Source organism: Salmo salar, chromosome ssa20 (genome assembly GCF_905237065.1).
Source record: "Salmo salar chromosome ssa20, Ssal_v3.1, whole genome shotgun sequence".
NCBI classification, from domain to species: domain Eukaryota; kingdom Metazoa; phylum Chordata; class Actinopteri; order Salmoniformes; family Salmonidae; genus Salmo; species Salmo salar.
In genome coordinates this window covers 69,286,194-69,299,310 of record NC_059461.1, presented here as the reverse complement: position 1 = coordinate 69,299,310, position 13,117 = coordinate 69,286,194, and the positions used below count along the sequence as shown (strand labels likewise).

The following is a 13,117-nucleotide window of genomic DNA, read 5'->3' as shown; positions in this document are numbered from 1 at the left end:
CACACACACAGTGTCGGTGTCAGGGAGAGACAAGACATCTTTATATTGTCTCAAAGCGTGTATTAAAGGGCGATGAAAATGTTTTGAAATATAGACAACCACTGGGCCAATGGAGTGGAGCTAGAGAGCCCAATGGAATGTAAGTGTCACTTTCTGCAGGTGGCCAAAAATCATATCTAACTGTGCACAAGCAATTGTTATGATCAACTGTCCTTTTGAATCTAGACTAATCTAGAGAACATCAACTCTAATCAGCAGAGATTAAGACATACAGGGACAAGACATAAAACCTGGAGTCTAGTGCAATGGACTTTGCATACTGCCGAACATACCTGGATCCATTGATGTGGTCATACTCTCTCTTGACATTGACTCGGACTGGCTGGTTAATCCACTCTTGCTGAGGGGGTAATGGGTTGATTTTGTGGGGCTGGACGTAGTCCTGTGTGCCAGATGCAGTCATGTCTGTCTTGGGTAGAGGGGCAGCAGCAGCGTAAGGAGGCTCGAACAGGGACTGGTCTTCACTCACCACTGACAGTGCCTCCTGCAGGCCAGAGGAACAACAGGTTATAGTGGGGCTCCTCTAGAACAACAGAGAGAACCTGTGATCTCACAACTTCAATCTCTCACTTGTTGTAGACACATTTTGTTTAGAGTAATTATGTGCAGTTATGTCTCATATCACAATCTGGCATCCTAAGTGGTTTGTGTATAGAGCAATTGGGCCTATTTAGCAACTACAGCTTCCTGTTGATGTTACCATGACTTCAAACATGACTACAATTCGGATGACTACTACACACAACAAGATCTAGTCTGAGTTTTCCTTCCACAGAGAAGGAACGGCAGCTGAAGACTCAACAGAATCAGCGATGGGGTCAGCTCTACATTGACCCTAGTGCAGTGGCTCTGCTGGAGCAATGTACGCTTATTAAAGAAAATAAACGTCTCCACTGGAACACTCTGTCTGTGTCCACGTGTTCCGTCTCATGCCTGGTAACTGATGCATGGAATACATATCAGATCTATCATTGTCAGAGATGTATATGGGCTAATGGGAATACAATACTTGCTATTCCAATGATGTGACATACAATAACCTATACACAGAGCCAAAGAGCTGTAGAGTATGTATGAGATATTCAGGTAAATGGCTCTGGCTGTATAGACTGGGGCAGCCTCTTAGCTAAATCAGTTTTAAACCCTTTGTTTACTATTAAATAAGGAGTTGGTGAAGCCTGCCTTGCCTCACCTTTGTCAATTAATCATTTTAATGAAACAAAGCAGCAGCAACAGAGACAAACTGATCTAGTCATTAAAGTTAAGCCATTTCAAGGATTATGCTCACGTCTGACACACATCTGATCTGATAGCATCTGATGTCACCGATTAGACAGAGATATCTGTAATCCTGAGGGATTAAAGATATGTTCAAAGATAACATACTAGATCAAGACAATGATGTGCCATTAACACACAGTTCTTCCCCTGGCGAACAACAAAGTATGTACGCATCAAAACACGTCTGACTTTGTTCATGAAATAGCAAACATGGATTAAAAAGGCGAGTTTTGCTACATTTCAATGAGTCCTAACAAGTGAAAAAGTGAAGCAGAGTTTGCCTGGGGACTGAAGTTCCAGTGATACATACAGTGGCCAGTCTGCTGTTTACAGCCTGTGTACTCATTTCCTGAGGTGTCTATCTTGGGACAGGGTTTTCTATCTTCACCGCTAATCAGAAGAATACACATATTATATTCATGTACAGTACGTTTCAGCAAACTAATGCTACAAAGTACATTCACTAACACTGACTGTATGTGTCTGTGATGTGCCAAAGGTTCCAAACTGACCAAGGTGACAGCTTTTGAGGCCATTCATTGGGAGTCATCAGTCAAACCATCATACTGTAGCTGGACACTGGCAGTCTGGCAGCCATATACCCTATCAGAGTGGTTTATACGGCAGCTGGCCAGGGCAGTGGATTATATGTTGAGAGCAGTGAGGGAATGTGCAGCTCTGCTATTATGGCTGTTGCACATTACATTTACACTGACATATCAGCCCCTGCCATGTAATCCATGATTGGCAAGTGGCATGTGCCGATCAAGATTACAGGTTTTAAAAATAGTGTGAATGTATGCACTTCCAAACAGTCTAACACACCACTCTGAGTCTATTTGGTATGTGTGTTCTGTATCAGTGTGGAACACACACACCGCCTATGGTATGGGTGGGACAGAGATACAGTTAATTGATCTACATTTGTCTCTTCTGAACATCTTGTGCCAACAACCCTTCCCATGTAGGTTATTCAAGTAGCCTACCATTTTTTTTCTCAGGGAACAATGATAACCTCACTCCAAGTCTTGCTTTCTCTAAATTATTTACTGTACATGTCCATCATTAAATGGTACATATAGTGCCATTATCATCTCAAAATAGTGTAATGTTGTTCACCACCCTCATTCATAAACTAACAGATCTTTCTAAACTCTTCTTGGGAAACTGACAGTGGAAGCTGCCACGTGCCTGGGTCACCACAGATGCTTTACAGTCAAACAGCCTGCCTGCAAATGCATCAAGTCGTGTTTTTTTTAAAGGGTAGCGCACTGTGCGCCAGTGCCCAGTGCGCTACTTCCAGACTGCACGGGTCTATGTTGTTGTCCACACACCCATCAGCATCGTTGCGTTCAGGGTGCATTCCTGTCCTTTGTTTGAGGAGGAAAGGGAAACCTGTCAGGAAACCAGATTGTGTAGAACAGGAAGCCCCCCCCCCCCCCTTTTTTTTAATGACTAAAGTCTGAATACAGTTAGTAGTCAATCAAATATACACACAGAGACATACACAGTCCTGATACATGTATAATAATGAGTTATTATTGTTGTTATAGTATTGTCATCATTACATGATAATTTAGGATAATATAAACAATCATTTCACAAGGCCTACATTTTTCTATTTTACATGTTTGAGTATTAAACAATCACAAACCAGTCGGGTGAGAATGATTTAATATAAATTAAACTTTTCTGTGCAGTCAACGCTTATACTGTTCAAAAACTTACACCACACCCAGCCGCCACTTCAACCACACAAACCAGCTTCTTTCAACCAGCAAAGAAAACACACTGACAGACAATATGTTTACATGGCTATTATAATACTCCAGTTCGTTGGAAATAGGAGCAGAATAACTTGGCCATGTCTACAGGACAATCGGCCATGTCTACTCAAACTCAAGACACAATACCGTGGTGCGAAATGCAGGGACCTAACCATCAAACATCTGCATAGCAATGCATCTGGAATTTCACTACCGGAGGCTGCATGGCTAACCGAAGACCGCGCTTGAATACCCGTCCCTTAAAACTAAAATATGCACTCTCCCAGTAATGAATTACTTTTGTGTTCAATATAAGCATAAATACCCAGGTAAGCATGTGAGCCTTTTGTTAATAGTGAATTACAAGGAGATGCGCAGTTTTCGCTTCTCAATCACCCCGTGATATTTCCAAATTACATTTTGGCCATTGACAAGGCTACTAAAAATCGCAAATGTTCCACACTCTTTTTACAACCGAAAATATGCGTATAAAATCTATGGTTTTACGCACGGATTGTACTTCCTTGTATATCCTGAAAAATAAACGACATGAACCACCAAAACACCATCATTAACGTTTTGAACCATGAACTGTGAGAGGATCCCAGTCATCCTGCTCTACTATTGCGCAGCCACTTCTTTGACACATCATACATTACTTGACAAAGAACGCACGTTCATCTAACAGTACAGCCATATATCGCCTACATATTGCTTAATCCCGCCTCATCACTATATCAACTGGAGAAATATAATTTCCCTACATTTTGTTATATAAATACATACTTTTCACTGAATAAAATAAGCACTTTGTTTAATTCCAGACGTGAGTCTACGCGCTCGTATCCAACAAAATCTTCTTTTCACTTTCAGAGTTTCCTAAAGGAAAAGGAAACTTCGGGATAAAGAGGAAAATAGAAGGACATCTGGTTACCGATTTCGGATCAAAATAAAAAGCCGTTCATTGCCCAACATTGTAGGCTACTACTCACAGACATAGCAACTCATGCTAAAAGGAGGCGCAACTCCGAAAAGCAAAGCTCTCACAAACTCGTACACCCCGTCCTCCACCCTTACCTTAATAGTTCCGTCCATTTTGCGCAATTTTCAGCGGACCCCAACAATATTCCAAACATGACACGCTCCTGAATTAATTCCAGCCCCCGATATATCTCAGAGAGAAAGAGACAGTTAACCGGATGTTTTTTTTCCTCTACATTTGGGAAGGGAAGTCACCGCTTTTGAGAAGGAAGCTATGTGTGTCACTGCAAGCCCTGCCTTCATTGCAGTTCCAAAAAGCAGGATACTTGTCACAAAGAGATAAGCAGGGAAAACAATTGCGTGTTCCCCCCTGTTAATGTTTTTACTCGGAAACTTTTACTGAATGGTTGCCAGCGATATGCATATGTTGTTGTAGGCTACATTTGTGTATTTTTGTTAAATTTACTTGCCAATGAAAAAGTTATAATTTAAACCCCTTATAGGCTGTTATGTGATTGCAAATATGTTTTATAATCTCCGTATGTATTGCTTTAATGCAATGCGTGAAAAATGTTTCCACAATTCTGATTTTACTGTAGCCCAAATCATTCCCAACTCTATTAACTTCTTATATTCACGTTTCCACTGCGAGATAGATATATAAAACAGAGTTTCACTTTCAAAGCAGACAGATGTTTTCCTCGAGAGTGCTGATGAAATGAACTGCAAATCAAACCAAGAGGAATACGAACTTGAACTACCTGTGCCAAGGGTTGTTGCGATCTAGGCTACTCTTTGTTATAGCCTTCCAAGCCTCTGTGAAGTTTTCCTAATAAAACCCAAGCACGCAGCGCCCCAGAGGCATAATATCAAGGTCTGTTCTACACGTGTGAGTCTGCATCAAACACAGGACGGAATGATAATGGATTGTATATTTCCAAATATTGCTAAGGGGATCCCCGTCTCTTAATATGTTTGGAGTTTAGTTAATGAGTAAATGTGTATGCGTTTCGTTAAAGTAATGATGAAGTGTACCTACTCCCATGTTATGTTATTACATTGTTATTATATTATTATAGGCTTCTATTGTTATTTTGATTGTTGTTGTTGTTGTTATTATTATTAGTATTATTATTATTAGACCTAGGCTATAGTTGAACTACTTTCTTAGGCTACTGGACCCATGGACAAAAATCCCCAGTCCCCATCCCCAACAATTTTTCCTCTACATTTGGAAATTGTCCTTGTCAGTTCATACACAATTTCAGCGCAGATGCTAGACATGGAGCCAGCCCTGAACGTGACCAGACCAATAGGGCTCTGCCTGGGGGAGCGGCCAGGCCACAGAGCGGCCAAACGGAGCCTGCGACGCTGCGACTGACAGACTGGCCGGCCTGTCTGCTCTCGACTTGGGGGTCTGTTGGGGGAGAGGCCCCCTCTATACCACCACATCTGGATCCTGCTTGGGGTCAAGGCTTCTCCTGCCTGAGGCCAGTTCAGCCTCATGTAATTAAGGGAGACACCTTGTTTAACTATTTAGTGGCCGTTACATTTTCTTATTCAACATTCCTGTTTTGGTTTTGAATTGGATTTAGGCCGAATGAATGTCATGGTATACTATTCATTATAAACTGGGTGGTTCGAGGACTGAATGGTGATTGGCTGACAGCCGTGGTATATCAGACCGTAGGGTATGACAAAACATTTACTTGTACTGCTCTAATTACGTTGGTAACCAGTTTATAATAGCAATAATGCACCTCGGAGGTTTGTGGTATATGGGCAATATACCACGGCTAAAAAGGTCTGTATCCAGGCACTCCGCAATACCACACCCCCTCGTGCGTTATTGCGTAATTATAGATTCCAACCATTTTAGGCCCGTTTGCAATAGCAGAGGGCATTGGTATGGCTTAGCGTTTTGAAAATAATAAATGTTTATTATTTGTGATAGCCTGTTGACTAGTAGGCCTATAGTGAATGACTGTCATTTTATGGGCCATATAAGTAGGCCTATTTCAAATATGCCTACTACCCAGTAAAATGCAAACAAAATATTCTGTGATTCGTTGACACCTGAGGTTACTTCAGGTATAATGTGACCAAATTCTGAAATCACTTAGCACTATTGATTGAGTTGGTCACAGAGCCACAGTAACCGAGGCAAATCGCTAACAATCTAAAGACTAAGTCAGAGCAGGCTATAGATAATCAATTTATTCACTCCATTACGCACGGAACATGCATGCTTATGCAAAGAGAGTGGTAACAAATATTTTCTGAGGCCAATAAACAGATGCAAGTTGGTTTTTACAGCGAACCACAGAACATCTGACTTGACGCTGAAATCGGACAGCCAGGCATTTCCTACCACGAGCTGTGGGAAGCCATAGCACCTCCATTGGACAATACAATAAGTGGGTGGACAGCACTTGGGTTAGTTTCAGTTTATGCTCATCGTGAATTTATAGCACTTCACAACTTCACATGCTTACAAATGTTCAATAATAGCCGATTAGGCCTAAACGTCTCCATTATGTTACCAAATGATCCAAGGCTAAATGATGACGGTGATCATTATGTCGGTATTATTATAGGTTTTCATTTTAATAATTAGGCAAGATTATTAACCTACTGAAAGAGGCCTATGTTTATTTTATTCGTGAACAAATATTAATTCATAAAAGACAAAAGAAATGACATTAGGCCTAGGCCTACAGGTAGTCTGTTGTGACTTCTATAAATTCATTTATGTGACAAACGTTTTAGGCGGCCTATTATTCTAACCACTACATAGACATAGATATGGATCGGCCATTTAAGATTGTTCATTAGACTTGAGAGTTCTGGTATGCCCCTTCTCTTTCTCGGGCAAAAATAAAGCCCAAGTAAAAATACTCAGCAAACAAGACCGAACGTTCTGGTCCCTTGCTCCGGGCCATAATTAATTTGAGATGTATTTTTATTGGAGAGCTCGAGTCTCGCCTGGCCTTAATCAAACAAAACCAATGCTAGACCATGAAGCAGAATATTTCTTACAAATTTGTCTTGAGGCGTGCCTGGTTCACATTCTGAACAATCAATATCTTCCCCCAAATGCAAAATAATTCAGTGAAGGTTTAGATTAAAACGAGGGCAATGTGATATTCATTGACCTGACGAACTTTGTGTTCAATATGGGTTGTTTAAGCAATGGTAAACATTCAATGGTTAACCAAAGAACACTTTACACAGGTTCCTGGATTTGTTTCCCCGTCATTGACTTATTGTCTTATTTAGGGAGCAGAAAGGCTAATTTCAAAGCATATTTTCTCCTCAAACATTCCTTGCTGTTCAAGTCTCCCAAAACAAATCGGTAATTGTTCAGAGAACTCAAGCAGTGTGGCCAGTGAAACTTTCTGCAGAGCGCTACAAACGGTATGGATGTATGAAAAGTGCCCTTATATGCAAAGGGAAATAAGTCGACAAAGCATAACAAGTCACTCTTGGAATATTTTGAGTATAAAGATATTATGAACGGCTTGACTAAGCACAAATGTTCATTTTCTTAACCATACAGGCTCCGCCTATATGCAATTGGTCTTCGACCAATGATCTATGACAGAAAGACATGGCATCACATTTCCTATAATATTTTATTACAGCCAGATTCCGATAGCCTACGGAAATGTTGATGTGTTATGGTGAGCACTCAATGACAAGTAGGCATACATTCCCATAATACATGGCGACTGCACTTACACTGATAGTTTCTTAAACTTAGGTTATGGCATGTCGTGGATTGTGCAGTTTAATATAGACTATAAGATTAACAATGGGAATGCATATTTCGTTTCCACAAATCGTCCCAAGGCCTATAAATTGTCAGGTTGCAGGAATTCCACGCTGTACCACGTGATTCAAGGCATAGAGTTTTAAACGTGAAAACCAGATGTCCACTATTTGCTTTGTTTACATTCTTTGAGACTGTGGCGGAGAGAGAAAAAAACTGCATGATGTCAAATATAACAATGTGCTATAACGGTCCCGCACTGAAGGCAAAGACATTAAATGAATCGTGATGTCCAGACAAATGAACAGAATCACATTATACAGTAGGCTACCATAAAATGTTTGAATGCAGGCCTATTCTTGCATAACGGTTATAACAGGGTAACAACAACCGAACAGAGAGAGACAATTGTGACAAGATTTAATATACCTATCATATTAGGCCTAGGGTATGCTTACCGATAGCTATTTAAAGAATGACAAGAAGATGGTCATTATTCACAAAGGATCATCATGAATAGAAAATTAGGGAGGACCCAGACCGTCCAGCAAAATGACCTGCTCGAAGAGAAGAGGTTGTCTTACCTTGACGTAAGACGAAGTGTCAGGCACGGTCTGAAACATGTTCATGGAACCGAGAGGGTCGAGAGGTCTTCAACAGTGTTCCACGGGCCCTGGGGAGAGGAGAGGTATATTAGCACAAAAAAAGGGAAAAACTGAATAAGAGCAATATATCCTAAAATAATAAGGCAATAAAATAATTATAACAACACAAATAAATATAATAGTAAAACATAGTAATCATATGCTAATAATGTACACAATAATTATATTAGTTGGCTAATGTGCCCAATAATACTATTTATAATAATTATAGGCATATTGATCATCAATTGTGGTTCAATGCAGACGAAAATAATCAATAATGTAATAACAATGTAATGACAAATAAAGCTTATAGTGTGGGGAATAATAAATATTATGTCATGGAAATATGTCATATCTAAATAGTTATGATAGCTATGTCTGTCTGATTGGTGGAAGAATGACTCAGCTTCCTATTGGTAAAGAGCTATAGTATAGGCTAGACTAACACTGGAATCACAAACTCTCCCGCCCACTCCTTCAGTAATGCATTTGACCATCAACAACCTTTCTTCATGATGCACTAATATCCACACATCCGGTATTCAAGCTTCATTCATCCATTAACTCATACTTCATTGATTCTTTTGCTAGCTCATTTTTTAATGTTCAATTAAATAACTTGTATTTTCAGGGCCCCATGCAAATTTTTGTGAATTTTCAATGGCAGTGATACCTCCTGAAAATCTTCTCCTCCGGCTAATAGTTCCGTTTTCTGCACTCTGGTTGTTATCACATTAGTTTTGTTTTGATCTTTTTTTCTATTCGCCCTCAAGTTAAATTAATTATTTATGTATAGGCCTAGCCTCAGGCCACACATTAAATTAAATAAACAATTTGAAAACCTTTTTACTTTCGGAAGCCTTTTGCTATTGTTCATGTTGATGTGATATCAGGGTAAGTTATTGACAAAGTTATCAAAAACCAACACAGCTCGAGATCTCCGGAGCGCGCCAGGAGCGCCTTGCGGTTTTATGAATTGCGTTCTATTCTGTGAAAGCACTTCCACCAAAATATATAGTAGGTTCAGATTTGGTTCATAGGCCCACTGTAAATTGTTGGACTCAGGCTTGGTTCATTCAGCCGTATGGCCGTCCGTGCACTGCTGTTTCCTTCACATATTTAGTGGCACAATGATAATCTAATAACCAGTCACATATTCGCATCCATAATACCACTGTTCATGATTACTGGAAACACTACCATGGTAGAATGACTTTACCTTGCTCGATAGACAACTCAGGTGGAGAGGCAGGGCAGCAGATCCCAAACCCCAACCTTCACTACGTTTCTCCCTAAAGCTTACCACATATTGAAACACTTTTCTCTTTAATAAGTGCAGCTTACAGTCTAGGGTGAAAGGGCAGCTCGAAGACGATGTCTTTGGCCGTTCCCTCAGTGTGGAATTATTGCAACATTTAACATTCCTAACATCAAGCAAATTACACTGAGACAAACACTGGTCTCCAAAAACAGAACGAGTGAATAATGACTACTTTTTACTTGATGTCAATGCAAAGATTGCAGCCATAGACATTAATTTCGATTCATCCGTTGACAGGAGACACTCACTGTCACTGTGAAAACTGGGAATAACGAAAGGTAAGGTAGCACTCGTCAATATAGGCCTACAATACATGGCGCATGGGCCCCTAAAACAACAGCGGCATTATGTTTAAAATCACCACATAGCAAAAATACGATGAAAACCAACGGATGGACCACTACACATCCAGAATTCATGTTATAGCAATCTCTAAATAAGTAAATATGAAACACACGAACTGACTAGTGTGTGATCAGATATTTTATAGCCCACACTCACATATTTTATGGAATACTTTCAAGTTTGGCTGAAATGATTTGGTTATTGAATTTCTGCCGCATCACCTCGGCTACTGATATATTATCTAAGGGGCTTATGATCGTGGCACTATTGATAATTGTTGGTGACCACAATTTTTTTATTTTCAGCTTCTGCAGGCAAACGTTAGGCTCGCCTCATAAAGTTTCCCAAATGCATCCAATTTCTAAACGGTAAAAGAGCATAGAATTCTGCATCTGTAGCCAATTAGGCGACTCAAGTCTCAGGAGGACTGTTGAATAACTGCAGTGGCTTTCCTCCGAGACAGCCCGTGGGCTGAAAGCCTCTAGTGTTACATTTTAAGCATCTTACCTTGCACAAGCGCGTGCTGTCATCCATCATAAATGAGAACGAACTGATTTCCCCTAATCTATGCACTTTTTCTAACCACAGTTCTCACTCATCTAGAAACCTTGAAAGCGAGTTATATTAGGGCAAACCAAAACACATTTCGAAAACAAACTTGTGAACGAAAAAAAAAGAAGTCATTTTTATCGGATGATAGCCCGAAAAGCATTTATTTAAGCTAAATGAAACCAGATCCGAAGACTGGCATGGGATCTTGATAAATTAGATAGTTTTATGAAAAGGCAGGCTACATGAATCTAGAATTAGTAACACAACAGTGAATTGATTTATGGTCACCAAACATTCTGTATGCACAGGTTTGTGGATGGTTAGAAAAGACAACGAGTCGCAATCTTACAAATGGAATTTCCTCACCCACCTGTCGTTATGTTGTCAGTCGTCTATTCTTTCAGTTGAATTATTCCCCAATTGAAATGATTTGTCCCGTCTATTCAAAGTCGGTACCATGGATGACAGTAAGTTATTTTTAGAAGGCGTACGCAGGGTGTATGAATGAGAACCTTAACCTTAAGAGAGCCGCCAGTCGGCAACCAATTGGAAGAGAGCGAAAAACTTCTCGTTGCGTTTAGTGTGAGAGGGAGCCGGAGTTGCAAGTCAACTGAACCATGAAATAAGGGTAATCTAGAAGACATAGGAACAGCACCATAAAAAAAAGCAGGTCCTTTGAAATTTGAAAAAGACTACGGCTTAATGTCCTTCCGCCCTCCTTTCGTAAGCTATTGATTAAATAGTGGCATTTTTACACACCTGTCCATGCAGGCTATGTGTATGTTATGGATAGAACAGGAAATCGAATTAACTTTTTTACAAAAGTTAAATAAAATGCTTTATCAAAATAAATATCATGCCAACTTTGAAACCACAAATTATATTTTATTGATATCATCCCTATGAAACAGTTTCTGTTGTTTAACATCATGTTATTTCACAAACAAAAAGTGCTAACATCATGTCTGATGGAATACGTTTTCCTCCCCTTCACGCATTTACAACAGTGCAGGCCCATTTCATTAAATGCCAATCCATTAGAAAAAAATATCAGAATTTCTCAGATTTTACTTTGGAATGTATCTCCAGCAAAGCAGATATTCCTTGGGGCATATATTTTTTCATGCTCCATCGCCCCCTCCTGTGATAGTTCCCGCCCAGCAGGAATAACTGCAGCAATAGCAGGATCCACTCTTCACGGCCTCGTGACAGAAACACGCGTCTCCAGTGAGAGTCTTTCCTGTTCAGTTGACCCCACTCAGTTCACCAACTTCCTTTCCTACACAGTGCCCTTATCCTCCACCCAATAGTCACTAATAGGATGTTGGGCAATTCACAGTGAAAAAAGTTGCCCAAGCACTGGATTTTACAGCCTCGTCAAGGTCGCAGCACCACCCCAACATTAACATGTGTGAAAATGGCACGTTTCTATGTTTTTTAGTAAAAAAATGTGAGGAAGATAAGTGTTTGCAATGACATCATCTGTGTGCAAAACATTACTGAAAACATTGAAATGTGCATTTTCACATACTGATTATACAAAACATTAAGAACACTTGCTCTTTCCATAACATAGACTGACCAGCAATGTTCCCTCTAAACTGCATGCGTGGCACACACTAGATTGAACTTCACTCAACTTTCTAGAGTTTTCCCCTTTAGTTAACACTATCAATGTTTCGCTCAACTGTGAGAATTGTGCTTGAATCAACGCAATATTAGCCACTTTCAATGTAACATTCCGAAACAAAATGAACTATGCTAGACTTAGTATGGAAAACTAACTGTGGGAGAGCTACAGTAGGCGATATGCAAATAGCCATTGCCATAAATGGATCTGTGCAATTCACTTTGAATTGCTGTTTATAGACCTTTTTCCAGTACACAACACACTGACATATTAGCGGCAGTAAGAAAGCCATCGCCATCAGAAACCCATTCAACATAGCCTAGATTTAAATTTTCATTAGATAAAAACAACTTTTTGGGTTCTCATATGCTTACAATTATGTTTTGATTCTTGCTTGAACAGTCACTAAGATTATATTTGGTTGTGATATTTGCAAAATAACTATTTTGAATGCAGCAGTTGTTAGCTGAATGCTAATGCTCATTGATATAGGCTGTAGCAAAAGATAGCCAAAGAGCCATTTTACTGGTTGAAGTTTAAGTATTTTTTAAGTATAATGCAATTGATTTGCAAGGATGACAAACACATTTTATTAAGCAGGACATTCATACGAGCCTTAAAATCCAATTATAATCCAAAAGTAGTGTGAAATGCACTCATAAGCAACATGTAAATATATATATTTTTTTGCTGGCGTTCTATTAGAACTACCCTTTGTTCTGCCACCAACTTGCACATCGCCCATCGCCCTTTGCAAAGACA

At 39.7% G+C, this 13,117-nt stretch overlaps 1 protein-coding gene across 7 annotated transcripts in view; it reads right to left on the bottom strand.

The window, feature by feature from the left end:
• The window catches only part of LOC106581097 (Friend leukemia integration 1 transcription factor), a 30,955-nt gene extending 19,595 nt beyond the window's left edge, over positions 1-11,360 (bottom strand). For 2 of the 7 annotated variants that reach the window (XM_014162814.2, XM_014162817.2), the window contains exons 1-3: positions 11,096-11,346; positions 8,445-8,533; positions 333-544 (exon numbers count right to left, since the gene is read on the bottom strand). In XM_014162814.2, the coding sequence (XP_014018289.2) occupies positions 333-544; positions 8,445-8,489 (257 nt within the window). In that variant the 5' untranslated portion in view covers positions 8,490-8,533; positions 11,096-11,346. The other 5 variants (XM_014162823.2, XM_014162821.2, XM_014162815.2 and 2 more) reach the window with 5 other exon arrangements.
• Between the last annotated feature and the right edge of the window lie 1,757 nt (positions 11,361-13,117).